Raw genomic sequence first — 12,135 nt, 5'->3', positions numbered from 1 at the left:
TCGGGAGACACAAAGAGCTGCGTTCGGTTGCTTGATCTCCTCTTCGATGTGCTGTCGCGAAGTAAGCTTCTTGCCGCCTGGTGACTTCTCCGCCTAGTTTTGCGGTTTCTTCTTAGAGACGACGGAGCTCTCTGAGAAGAAGGTGTGAGATGATGATGCTACTACCTCCAGCACCTAGAAGAGGTGTCAACTTCGGTCACGCGAGTCAAGAGTAAACCATTTAGAACCCAATCTTTAAAACGCTCGCCAATTACTCGAGAGTTATATTTTGCCGTCCTTCCGCTGTACTTACACGAAGAGTATACCTATATCTACCGAGTTAGATAGGAGACCTAATCCTCGAAAGTTTATTAAGTCTAACTATTGTATCGTATAAGACTTATACGCTTTACCAGCAGGTTTGTGTTCCGGGGCGAATTGCCGTAGAAATGTGCAAATCCGAATGTAGCAACCGACCAATTTCTGCAGCTATATATATTGATGCGTTGACAGTGGAGGACCAAGCGGAGGCTCTATAGCCTCTGTCATATCTATACACGAAGCATTCTCTACCAGGTTTATCAACAAAGCACTGCAACCACATGCACTCGGAGCAGAAAAGCCCCCATAGCCGCCCATCTTGACAGGTCTCGTCGATTGGCGTAATATCCCTCATCTAGGCATCGTGACCAACTTTCCGCAATCTACCTGTGATGTTGGGATCGTACACCGATCTTGGGGACTCCATTCTGAGGGAAATTATTACGGGCCAAGATTCCATTACGAAGAATTTCAACAGGCTCGTAGCCCGTCTCACGGGCTTTTTACTCCATTGTACTAATATTGGCCGCCTTTTCGCACTCCGGAGCCGCTTTGTGCGCTGGGCACTTCGGAAGATTTGTACCGCAGCCAGGAGAGGGAAGTCCGAAGGAGGACTTTGTCAACCGATCCTTTAAATTCAAACTATCGCGGTTGCAGACAGCGAACCAAAAAGGTACGCTTCGTCTACGTCCGAATACGCTGGATCCCCATACTACCTAACAGGGGTCATTGTCGTGGAGGCGGCTTTAGCCATGTCAGAAAATCGGGATAATTTGGCGTGGGAATTGAAGGGAATGGTGACTCCAGCAACGTTGGGAGAAGGGTTCATTGAACGACTACGGCGAGCAGGAGTCAAGATAGAAGCCCACCTTATACCACAGGAGTCTGAGGCGATGTGAAGTTCCTAAAACTACTTAGAGGGAGGTCTTATAGGTAACAGCTGTAGAATACTGTCTATGTCACCAGATAGCTTAACTCATTTCTCTTTGTAGATTGGATACATGCCTCCCTCGACGTCCGTGCGAACTCTGGATACTCCTGTTAGGTCAAATCGTACAAAGGAGGGAATGAGAGAAAACATACCTAGCAATGAACTACTAATTCTCCAGTACTGAGCGAGTTGAGTGACGATCGAGAATGTCAACTCTTCTTCAATACTCGGCTGGTACCTATCATCTGTGACCCTCGATCTTCTTCCTAGACTGTCTGCGATGCGCAGGATCATCCATCCTGGTCCAAGCACCACACCGATCATCTTGGGAGGAGCATATGTGATGAATCTTAGGCTCCACGACCAGGCCCGAAAGAGGCGAAAGATCCTTGTTGCGATATTCTTGTAGGCACGAAGCTGATGACTCTGAATGTTGATCTCTGACTATAACGGCCGACCGTTGCGGTCGAAAAATCGATTAGAGACGGTGAGGGTCGGTCCTGCAATGACTCTATCGAGATATATGAGAATGTGGGAACTGAGCATTGGATCGTCAGTAACTGGAGCGCAATGCGAAATTCTGCAGAGAGGCAAGTCGAAATATACTTGTGAACCATCAGTTGAGTTAGCACCAGCCAGTTACTTTGGGGGTATATTTCTTCGGCAAAGTGGGGCTGATCGAGCTCAGCACCGAACTGTCTCGAGAATAGCACGTAGAAGCATGCTATTACGTCCTCGAAGTCATCGACTTGACGTCTAGTGACATTGGATCTCTGAGCAAGCTCGTGGAGTTGAACCATAATATAGTTGCTGGTCAAAAACCAGGGGCGAGGATCCTGGTTGGGTGAATTCCGGAGACACTTCCAGCAGAAGAAGATGTCTGCATTGAAAATGGGAGACTCAACGGGCTCGGATGAAAGCCAGGCTTCATCCGAGACCGGGAAGCGGACGTGAGTCTGATGCTTGTCGATGATAAACCGCTGTCGGCAGGACACGGCGCGGAATGCGTCGAGCTCCCATACCGACCACTAAGCTCTCCGTCGCTCTTCTTGTGCCGTCCAGGTCTGTGCCGGTGAATCGTTCAGCGGTCGCTCGAGCGCCTCCACGGCGGCATCCTCAACTCTGTGCAGCCCAAGTTCATACGCATAACGAACGCAAGTCTCGACCATATTGTCATTTCCCTACTCGGGATGGTAACTTTGGTTGTAGTACGCGCTTAGAATGCATCCTTGCAGCCACGTCAATGACGGAGTGACAACCGTGTCGGCTGTCGCATTGCGATAGGTCGTGCCCTGCTTACGAAGCCCTTGCCTCGGTCTTTCTGTGGCGTGTCCTCGAAGGTTTTAGAAGTAAAGTAACGAGCAGCAAGAGCACAAATAGCATTTAACAGCAGATAAGACTCCTTTGTTAGAGACTGGTAGCATTCGCTGCCGAGCTTGGCAACGTAAAATTAAAGAAATTGCGGCCTATGGAACAAAGGCAAGAAAGGCTGCACTCGTCGGAAATAAAGATCAATCCTATAATTCATCAGCAGGCTTCGGCCGAAATGATGAGTGGCACTCGTTAGGCTTCCTCACAGTTCTTTGACGAGATCGGGAGAGATCTCTATGGCATAACGTCTAGACGATAATGCCTCGTCCGAGGATTGATCCGGAACAGCCGAGTAAGCGGTGAGTCCAGGTGAAAGCATAAGCTCACTCTCGATGGCTCCTCCAACAAGTGGAACACATTGAATACCGGCAGACGCAGGCGGATTGACGCCGATATCGTCAAATACTGATAGACCCGCATCTGCTTCTTAGTTCAAGAAGTCCGGGAAATCCATAGTCAGATAAGTGAACAGATCAGCATTTCCAAGACCATGGTCCGGAATTGTCCCGGTAGGCTCATGATTTGCGATACTGACAGAGTCTTTGGTCGAGCCGCTTATTTGAAAGTCCTGAGGCGCTCCGTTAGAGATATAGGTCTCCACTGGTTAAAACTATTGCCCTGGTTGGTCCGAGTTATCATCGACCAATGGCATGAATAAGTCTCGGTCTGTGGTAAGAAGTGTGGGCACATAGGCTGTCTTACTTGCGCGACCAGGTTTTCGGGGTTTCCGACGGGGGTAGAAACAGCCTGCGCCAGTCCTGCTGCAAACCGAACATGTCGGTCGTCGACCATCACACCTGGTCTTTCTCTTCTTGCACGCCTCACAGGCTTTGTTCGTGCTCTGTTCCCGGAAATTTGTCGAAAGAAAAGGGCCAGAGGAAATCAACCTGCCCGGCTTTTGAGAAATCCCAACTTACCTTGTTCTGGGGAATCCCCGCGCACCCCCTTGACCCCCCTCGATTGACGCCTAGGTCATTTCACTAGCCCAAAGTCTCAGCCAAGAGGCCTATCATGGCAATGCCCGGCCTAAGTTGCTCAGGTCTAGGAAGCTTAGGTGGCGAACTGCAGGCATAGTAGATTCACCTTAGCAGGGTCTTGGCCTTGACAAGTTGTAGCTAAACAGCCAGCAAGCTAGACTGCCAGGGATCGTTGACAATTTAGGGTTCCTATCGTTTCACTCTTTGTTGGCGGTCTTGTGTGGCTTCTAGAGATTATTGGCGAGAATTTAATACTTTACTGCCCAATATTAAGGCGCGGTGTTTCGTGCCTGTAATGTGAAAAGGAAGGCGGACGTGTGGGTTCGCTCCTCTATCCCGGGTTTCTTCATAGCTACAGATTCTGCGATACGTGGACATCACCCCCAGATACAACGTCTCCCATGCATAGGACAGTCAGCCTCAATTATGGTGTTGTACTTGAAGGCGAGATTGAATTTGTATTAGATTCAAGCGAACGACGAACGATGCGTAAGAGGAGATCTGTCAATTCAGCGTGCGATGGCCCGGGAGCGGCGGAACCTTAGCAAGACGACTTAGGCTCGTATGCTCTTTGTCCTTCAGGAGAGTCACAAAGTCATGAGCAATGGCGAGCCTCTTGGCGAGAACTACGGAAAAAAGTATGCCAGGCATAAAGTCATCGAACGGTTGACAGGTAGTCTCGAGAAACAAAATCATAGCGTGTTTCGTAAGGATTACTACGATTCTCATATCAGCTTGGTGAGATATGCGGAGGCTGCAGACTGTCTGAATAGTAGGTGGCGTCAACGATCTGAGGTCCCGCAACTCGTCGGGTTTTGGTACTAAAGGTTAGCGGAGTTTTGCGGAGCTACGAATGTCCTTAGTTCTAGTTAGGCAATTTGCAAAACCCCGACTGCCATTCGTCTAAATCCACGGGATTAGAATCACGTTCATCAGGTGAAGACGGTCCTAGAAAGTGCCCGTTGTGACTGCCAGTGTTAGCATAACTGCCGTGATGGCATTACCGTTCTCCATTCTTGTGATTGCAAGACCGAGAGACGCGGAAAGGAGGTTACTAGGTTGTGCATCGGGTCTTGCGCCGAGACAACAGAGGGCATGTATGGGGGACCTAGGCCGTGGAGACCCCTTGGGGACTGGTCGGTAGGAACTTTCGCTAGTTTGGCCGTTCCCGTTCTTGTTGAAGGAGAAGATAAAAAGGCTACAAGCGAGCCCACTCCAGGTTTTTCATTGAGAACCTCAAACCGAAACTCGGTACAATCAAACAGTCCTCTTTGGCCTTCCCCACCCACCATGCCTTTCGGAATACTGGAAGCTCACAGCGACCTTCAGCATGTGCCTGGTACAGCATTGCTAGAGGGAACAGAACTCGGCAACAATAGCAATCTCAAGAGGAGTGCTGGAGACGGCAAATGTCGTTCTCGTGCCCCAGCCTCACAATGATCCTAATGACCCGCTCAACTGGCCCCTTTGGCAACGTGACTTGGTCCTGGTTTTGTACTGCTACTGCACAATGCTCTGCATTGGGGGGTAAGTATCTAGTAATGCCTAAGATCCGGTTATGACTAACACCCTCCAGTATCGGCCCGATCATTTCAGTGCTTTTCCTTGAACTCGTCGACGAATTCCACATCAGTTTCACTCAAGCCTCCCTCCTTTTGGGCTATCAACTCCTGACGGTTGGTGCGACGGGCATTGTTGTCGCCGCTTCCTCCCAACGGTTTGGAAAACGTCCTAACTTCATAATCTCCATATCGATCGCATGGGCTGGATCATTGTGGGGAGGCGCAGCACAGTCCTATGCATCTCTGGTCGGTGCCCGGGTCATTCAAGGCCTGGGTATTGCAATGTTTGAAAGTGTCACATTCGCGGTCATTGGCCAATTCGGGAATGGCACATCTGCCGTCTATCGTTGCTAGCCCAACGGCTCAGAACCTGGGTTGGCGTTGGGTGTTCTGGATTCTCAGCATATTCATGGGCATCGCCTGGCTCCTGATTCTTGTCTTTGGCTGGGAGACGGTCTACCATCGTAACCCTATTTACGACACCGATACAGCTTCACAGGATGTGAGTGATACAAGTGTCAATAAGCAAATATGTACTGACAAGTGGCAGAACGTTGGGATCATCAAATCTTTGCAACCATCTGAAGTCAAAGCCTTGGATTTGGGGGCAGACACGGATGGAGGGTGATGCCTTCAAATTTAGTGGTGCCGTTGGACCACTCCACGCTTTCGTTGGGCGGAAGGACTGACGTATTGAGCAGCTCCATCTTCTCAACCGTTTTGGAGGACGTGATGATACGAACGTCCGAGACACCGGCTTTGTTTGCTGCTTCCACAAGGTCTTTGGCACCCAGTATGTGGTCCGCATGGTTGTGAGAGTACACAATGGCGGTGACAGGAAGGGTGGTGATCTCAGCAATTGCCTTGAGCAGGTTTTCCCCCTGCCTCTCTGGTGGATCAAGGACCAGAACGCCTTCGTTGCCTACGTAGAAAGTGTTGGTGTAAAAGCCGGCCGAGAAGAAATACGTACGCTCCGTCAATCGCTGGACGAAATATGGCTTTGTCGCGTTACGCCTGGATATATCGCCAACCTTCTCTCCCCACGTGGAGTATCCTAGCAGTGGAGGGCTCAACATACTTTGCGTTGACAGTGGACAACGGTTCTTCCAACTGGGTCGAATCTTTTTGGGCCATTCTTCGTTCTTGGTCTGTCACAAAGCCTGGAGTATATAAGTCTGAACCCCAGTCACTGGAGCCACAGGCTTACTGGAGCAGTCGTTGTCGATATTTAGTGCTTTATAATGGCCTTGCGACACTCATAATTCGCCTTAGTGCGGCCAAGCTGCGTCCGCGGGTTTCATCCTTTAGTATGTGGAAACCTCGACACTGAGTTCGCCCACGTCGGCCAGCAACTATGGTGCATACTTCATCGTACATGCTGTGGAGAGAATCAGTATTGCGAGCACTTTTCCCGCTTTCTTCCAACCCCAACCGAGGCAAGCTGGGATGGATGCCTTTTGGCCCCTTGCATTGTGGCTCAGTGGGTCCTCGGGAAGGGGGAAATAGCTCGCAAGTAATGCCGCCTAGTGGCTTGAACCGTGCCATGAGGGATTACCTGTGCTCCGGACCTATCCCCGAGAGTCAGGGTCGGGATTTTCAACTTTCAGAAGTCTTTTCACCGAGAAGCTGCGTCCCCTTCACAGCGCCATTAACTACCTTTGCTAGTCCAAACCACGGCACTGAACAGATTGGTCATCAAGCGGGGCGGCATTGCTTTAGCCAAGGGGTTCAGTTGGTGTACGTTGGTGTATGCTTCCACATTTAATATCGCGAGGTCTGTTCTCGAAAGCATATTACTTCACATCGGGACTCACCCCTGACTTGCAGTCTCTGTGAGTTTATTTTCACACAGAGCAGTTGTTTTGACTGAAACGCAGACACGCCACACAGCCATGTCCAAACCTGTGGCGATTGTGACTGGAGCCTGCTCCGGCATGGGACTGGCTCTTACAAAGGACCTCATCAGCAAAAGCTGGAAGGTCGCGATGGCCGACGTGAGTGCCGAGGAGGGAGGGAGGATATCCGCTGAGTTGGGAGAGGATACACTCTTCGTACGTACCGATATCTCCATATACACCGAACAGGCGGCTCTTTTCAGACGTGCATTCAGCTGGGGTGGGAATCGTGTCGACTTCTTCGCCGCCAATGCCGGTATCGCAGACCTCGGCAATCTCTACGCTCCTGAGATCGATGTGGATGAGAATGGAGATCCAAAACCGCTGAACATGAAGGCCATGAACGTCGACCTTGATGCGGTTTTCCAGGGCATCTGGCTTTTCAGGTACTACCATCGGAAGAATGTCAAGTCTGTTGGGAAAGTCGTCATCACGTCCTCAATGGGTGGACTGTATACGGCAAGAGTAAACCCACAATACCTTGCCGCAAAAGCTGGTACTATCGCCCTTGGACGCAGTGCTGGCTTGACCATGAAGGAAACCGACAACATCAGTGTCAACGTCATATGCCCTGGCTTCGTGGTGACTGGCTTGTGTCCACCTCATATTCTCAAAAAGTTTCCAGAGGAACATATCACACCCATGAGCACTGTCCTCAAGGCCTTCGATACTTTCCTCTCGGACGATAAGTTGTCTGGAAAGACCGTCGAAGTGAGTCGAGACCAGCTGTACTATCGAGAGCAGGTTCCGTATGCGGACGAAAGTATGAGATGGCTCTGCGAAGAGACCTCCAAGATCTGGGCGGAGGGCTACGAGTAGCGATATTGTATAAAGGAATCTTAAGATCTCAACATGGGGATATTACAGCCCGCTCCACCTACGGCTCAATCACTCAGGAAAACGCAGATTGGTTTTACGTTTCGCGGTTTCCTACACAAACCTGATCACCGTCCTTTGACCCATAAGCAACCCTTGTTTATTGCGCGCCACTTTGCTTATATATATGTAAGTGCCCAAAGACACTCGTTGAGGAGGCCCATGACATCAGAGTTAAAAGCGAAATAACTCAGCTGATTAGAATCTGCTTGTCCGGCCAGATCAATTCTGTGTCCTCCACGCCTTATTGCATCTGTACAAATCGCATATCAGATACTTCTTATAGCCACAGCATTCTCAACTATCCCCATCGTTTCTTTTGGCGGTCTGAGGGATGCAGAGAGAAAACCTGCTACTCTTGAGAGACTGACGGAGGCGTTATTCAGTGATGGGTTTCTGTATCTTGCAGAGACTGGTCTAGAGGTAAGAGCGCGTTCGCTACGTCAAACCGAGGAGCAATACTAACCATGATCCTGCCATCAGTCTCTGATAGAAGAGGCTCATGCAACAATACCGGCAATATTTGCTCTACCTGACGATGTTTGAAAAGGGTGCAGCATGCTCAACTCACCTTCCTTCTCGGTGTATCCTGGCTTAGGGTCAGAGACAGCTGCAGCTCAAATAGACATGAGAGAGGTAAGGAGAACGATAGAGAATCTTGTGTCGGCGGCGCTGACACATTGCGAGCAATTTGACTTCGGGACGACAGTGACACAACAGTGGAAGCATGACGATCCTTTTTGGAAGAGACTTGAAGGTGCCAGCGAGGTGCGATCATGTAGGGACTTAAGAGTCCGAAGGCTTACTAACAGTCCAAAGGTGCCCCAGCGAGGAAATCGAGACTTTTGTGAAACGGTATAACTCAGAGATAACTAAGTTTCCCTGTCCTTCTTACGGTCGGTCGCTGAGCCTCTGTCGTTGCCACCTTGTGCTTTTGAGAGCCCCGTGGGAATTATGTCGCGCTTGAAGTTCATCAACTATCCTCCTATTGCTCCCGGCTCGCAGAGAGTTGGCCCGCACAAAGGTTCCATTGGCCTCTTCACCTTCCTCTCGCAGGATCCTGTCGGAGGCTTGCAGGTCCTTAACAAATAGGGAGATTGGATTGATGCACATATATTCCAGGAACCTTGGTCGTCAATATTGCACAAGGCTTCGAAGCTATCACAGGAGGTATCTGCTCCGGCACTACACACCGCGTACAGGTGAGGCAAGCTGTTGGTTTTCCTTTTTTAAGCAAAAATTCTCACCATTCTAACAGGGACCTACCTCCGCGAGCCGTTACAGTATCCCTTTCTTCTTTGCGGTCCCCCTCAGCCTTACGCTCAAAGAACTCAAGCAGTCCACTGCGGAGATCGTCGCCCAGATTCCAGCATCCGATGATAGAAAGAAGAGAGCGCTAGACGTTCCGAGCGAGTTTATATCCCCCGCCTACTCCTGTGTGAGTACGTTGCGTATACTTCCGTGATCCTTATCTGACTGCTTCCTTAGTATGGAGAGGCTCAACTACGCAACCGAATCATTAGCCACCCAGACGTCGGGCAGAAGTGGTACCCTGAGCTTTACGAAAAGTACCTGGGGCAAGGGAGAATGCCCAATAATGTCAGGGCTGATGTCGTTGAAGCTAATACCAATGCGGTCTGTGTCTAATGAGAGGAACCAAAAACTGTCCAGGATGAAGGCTTGAGCAATACAAGAAGTGAACGAGCGTCAACCTTCACGACGTACTTGGGTAAAGAGAGTGACAGCGTCTTTGCCAACATAAATAGGCGTGGATTCAGTCCACAGTCGAGAGTTTAGTCCGTCCTTTTGCTATCTGTAGTCTTATTCAAACGTTCAATGTGATTTCTTGAAGAACACTACTCCTAACGAGCTCACCGCATCCATCCAGGCTCTCTCTCATTCCTGCGGCGAACTATTCAACTCATTCCTCACTACCCGGATCGTGCTGGTTGTGCAATCTTCGACTTCTCCTTCCCGAAACAATTGCTCATGAGCCACTCGCCGCGGCAAACTTTTTCTCAAGGTCGTGAACCCAAGGTTTCCCGTCGTCGGTTCAGGTATCCGTACTGGGAGAGAAGGGTCCAGATCACCGCCCTTTTCGAAGGCGAAATATTGAGAGGAACTTTCATCGAAAACAGCAGTTTTCTTTTATCTCACTCTTGTCATCGTTGATGGTCCAGGGGAGGGGCAGATTCGCGCACTGCTCGTGGCAGTGCTTATTTCCAGGCATCTCATAAGGGCCGAAGACGTCTCTCTGCAGATGATTCCAGATTTTGGCAACCCGTTCTGCATTTGGGTTTTTTTTGGATCGCAAAAGAACGTCCATATCGTTCACAGGGCGACTGAGCCGTCTGGCTTTAGCACTGTCGCAGTAGCAGCATGAAACTTGGACAGTTCGAACCAACGTGCCGCCGTACCAGCCGGATCAGGTCTATTGAATCATGGTCCGGTGTTCCCTCGACTTCAAAAGTGAAGCGGGAAATCGGCGTGGAATGTACCCTCGTTTCAAGGCGATACAACATTCGCTGATCATCGACCCGAGCATTTTCGGAGCGCTCCCTATACCCTTTTGCTATCGAGTGAGGAGGTACATATTCGCTCTGACCTATGCTCTGATCAGTCCATAAGTCTTGTGGGCGAGAAATTGCACATATACCGAGCTTTGATCGGCTTGTGCAGAGTGTAAGAGGTATGTTAATGTCCCGAACGCAGTACGAGGGGCTTCATGCTGCTTGATGCTGAACACAACGCAAGAGGAAGAGAAAACGTGAGTCAATCGCAGCTTCCATCAACGATTACTCGAGATGCCCTTCCAGAAGTTGGCCAACATGTCTTCTCAGGTGAGGGAGGACGCCTAAATTGCTCATTTTGCGACCGTAGCCACGCTGCATGCGTGTATCCTCGGCGCAAACAACGTCAAATGACTCGTCATAGGAGCAACCAGGGCAATGTGAGCGATGCTAGTTGCGGTCAAGCCTCTGGCAAACAACACGACTCATCTCTCGTGCTGGCCACTCAGGCTGATATCTCCGTCCAAAAAGCCAAGTCAACATCTATAATGAGTGAGCGAGGTTCGGATTCCACAAAGAACTCTGGAACAAGACCGGCGAAGTAGAGCTCCGCATGCCAGCATGGGTTCGGCAGGTACAACGTTAGGACGCGATGTGTCCGTGGACCCAGATGTTACAAGTGACACTTTCAATATCCAAGAGTTCCAGGCCCATGATTAGATGCAAATACCATCGATGGACGCCGATGTGATGGATTTCTTGTCAGAAATGATGCCAGACCTCTAACATCCATCCTTTGACCTACGTGCACAAACCTTTGTAAACCCTCTTGTCGCAGGCGCAGCGTGCATGAGCGCAGGGCCACAGGTCTCGGTGGATCCTGCCTTTGACGACCTTGGCCTTCAACCCCGGCATCATCCTTACCCCATCCTAGCAAGCAAAATTCTACACATGTCGAAGCTCTTAGTGAGGAGAACAAGTCTTATACGCTGGAGGTCCCCTCTACGTTGGTCGATGACCTGTGAGTCTCCCCCAAAATCTGTTCCAGCAGACGAATTCATTGAGGACAGGATCGATTTGTATTTCCGACGCGTCTATACCTTCCTCCCAATATTTCATCGACCGACCTTCTACAGCACTTTCGTGGATGCTGCAGGTCATGCAAAGTACTGCGACCTCTCCACGGAATCCTACTGTCCTCTGGTACGGTATCATGTCACTATCTGCCCGATTTTCTACCTCACCCTATTTCAAAGTCATCTACGCCCACAATGAGGTACAGCGTTTGCTCAAAAGGCTCAATCGTTCTATAATTCAGCGGACTGGTCGTTTCGAAGGCCAACTGCCACACTGAGATGGTTCCAAGGTTGTATCTTGGTTGCCTACTACCGGCTGACCGGCGTTAAACCGAAGTGTGAAGGTTCGACAACATAGTCAGAGTGCATCATTAGAATCCAGGAAAATCTCGACCATGTGAGGAAGACATTGAGAGATACAAACAGGCAGTATTTTTGATTAACAAGGACTATTTTCTGTTACTTTGATGGTGCTCTCACGGATAGAATCACCGTAAAACGACCTGTTTCCCTTCTCCAAATGTATTAATACATAGTCCCACAGGGCAGCATCACTCATTTCACGCATCGTCCTCCCGACCTGAGATGCGGACTTGTATTTGAGATCCAATATCTCTCTCTATTGGGCCCATTATAC

At 49.9% G+C, this 12,135-nt stretch overlaps 4 protein-coding genes across 4 annotated transcripts; 3 read left to right on the top strand and 1 right to left on the bottom strand.

Annotated features, from left to right (window-relative positions):
* Window positions 1-5,089: 5,089 nt before the first annotated feature.
* Window positions 5,090-5,495, top strand: PV05_03598 (uncharacterized protein; the record flags this gene model as incomplete). Its single annotated transcript, XM_013464253.1, has 2 exons — window positions 5,090-5,106; window positions 5,156-5,495. 2 exons carry the CDS (start codon window positions 5,090-5,092, stop codon window positions 5,493-5,495), a joined length of 357 nt encoding a protein of 118 aa, XP_013319707.1.
* Window positions 5,496-5,728: 233 nt separating this feature from the next.
* PV05_03597 (uncharacterized protein) lies at window positions 5,729-6,217 on the bottom strand (the record flags this gene model as incomplete). The annotated part of the gene is made up of 2 exons (XM_013464252.1): window positions 5,729-6,063; window positions 6,112-6,217. 2 exons carry the CDS (start codon window positions 6,215-6,217, stop codon window positions 5,729-5,731), a joined length of 441 nt encoding a protein of 146 aa, XP_013319706.1.
* A 725-nt stretch (window positions 6,218-6,942) lies between these two features.
* PV05_03596 (uncharacterized protein) lies at window positions 6,943-7,928 on the top strand. Its single transcript, XM_013464251.1, has one exon. It carries the CDS (start codon window positions 7,034-7,036, stop codon window positions 7,853-7,855), a length of 822 nt encoding a protein of 273 aa, XP_013319705.1. The 5' UTR covers window positions 6,943-7,033; the 3' UTR covers window positions 7,856-7,928.
* A 938-nt stretch (window positions 7,929-8,866) lies between these two features.
* PV05_03595 (uncharacterized protein) lies at window positions 8,867-9,559 on the top strand (the record flags this gene model as incomplete). Its single annotated transcript, XM_013464250.1, has 4 exons — window positions 8,867-8,936; window positions 9,035-9,114; window positions 9,171-9,350; window positions 9,401-9,559. The coding sequence occupies 4 exons, from the start codon at window positions 8,867-8,869 to the stop codon at window positions 9,557-9,559; spliced, it is 489 nt and encodes a 162-aa protein (XP_013319704.1).
* Window positions 9,560-12,135: the final 2,576 nt, after the last annotated feature.

Source organism: Exophiala xenobiotica (genome assembly GCF_000835505.1).
Source record: "Exophiala xenobiotica strain CBS 118157 unplaced genomic scaffold supercont1.2, whole genome shotgun sequence".
NCBI lineage: Eukaryota > Fungi > Ascomycota > Eurotiomycetes > Chaetothyriales > Herpotrichiellaceae > Exophiala > Exophiala xenobiotica.
Note: the sequence above shows the minus strand (reverse complement) of the source record. Positions and strands in the feature narration are given on the sequence as shown.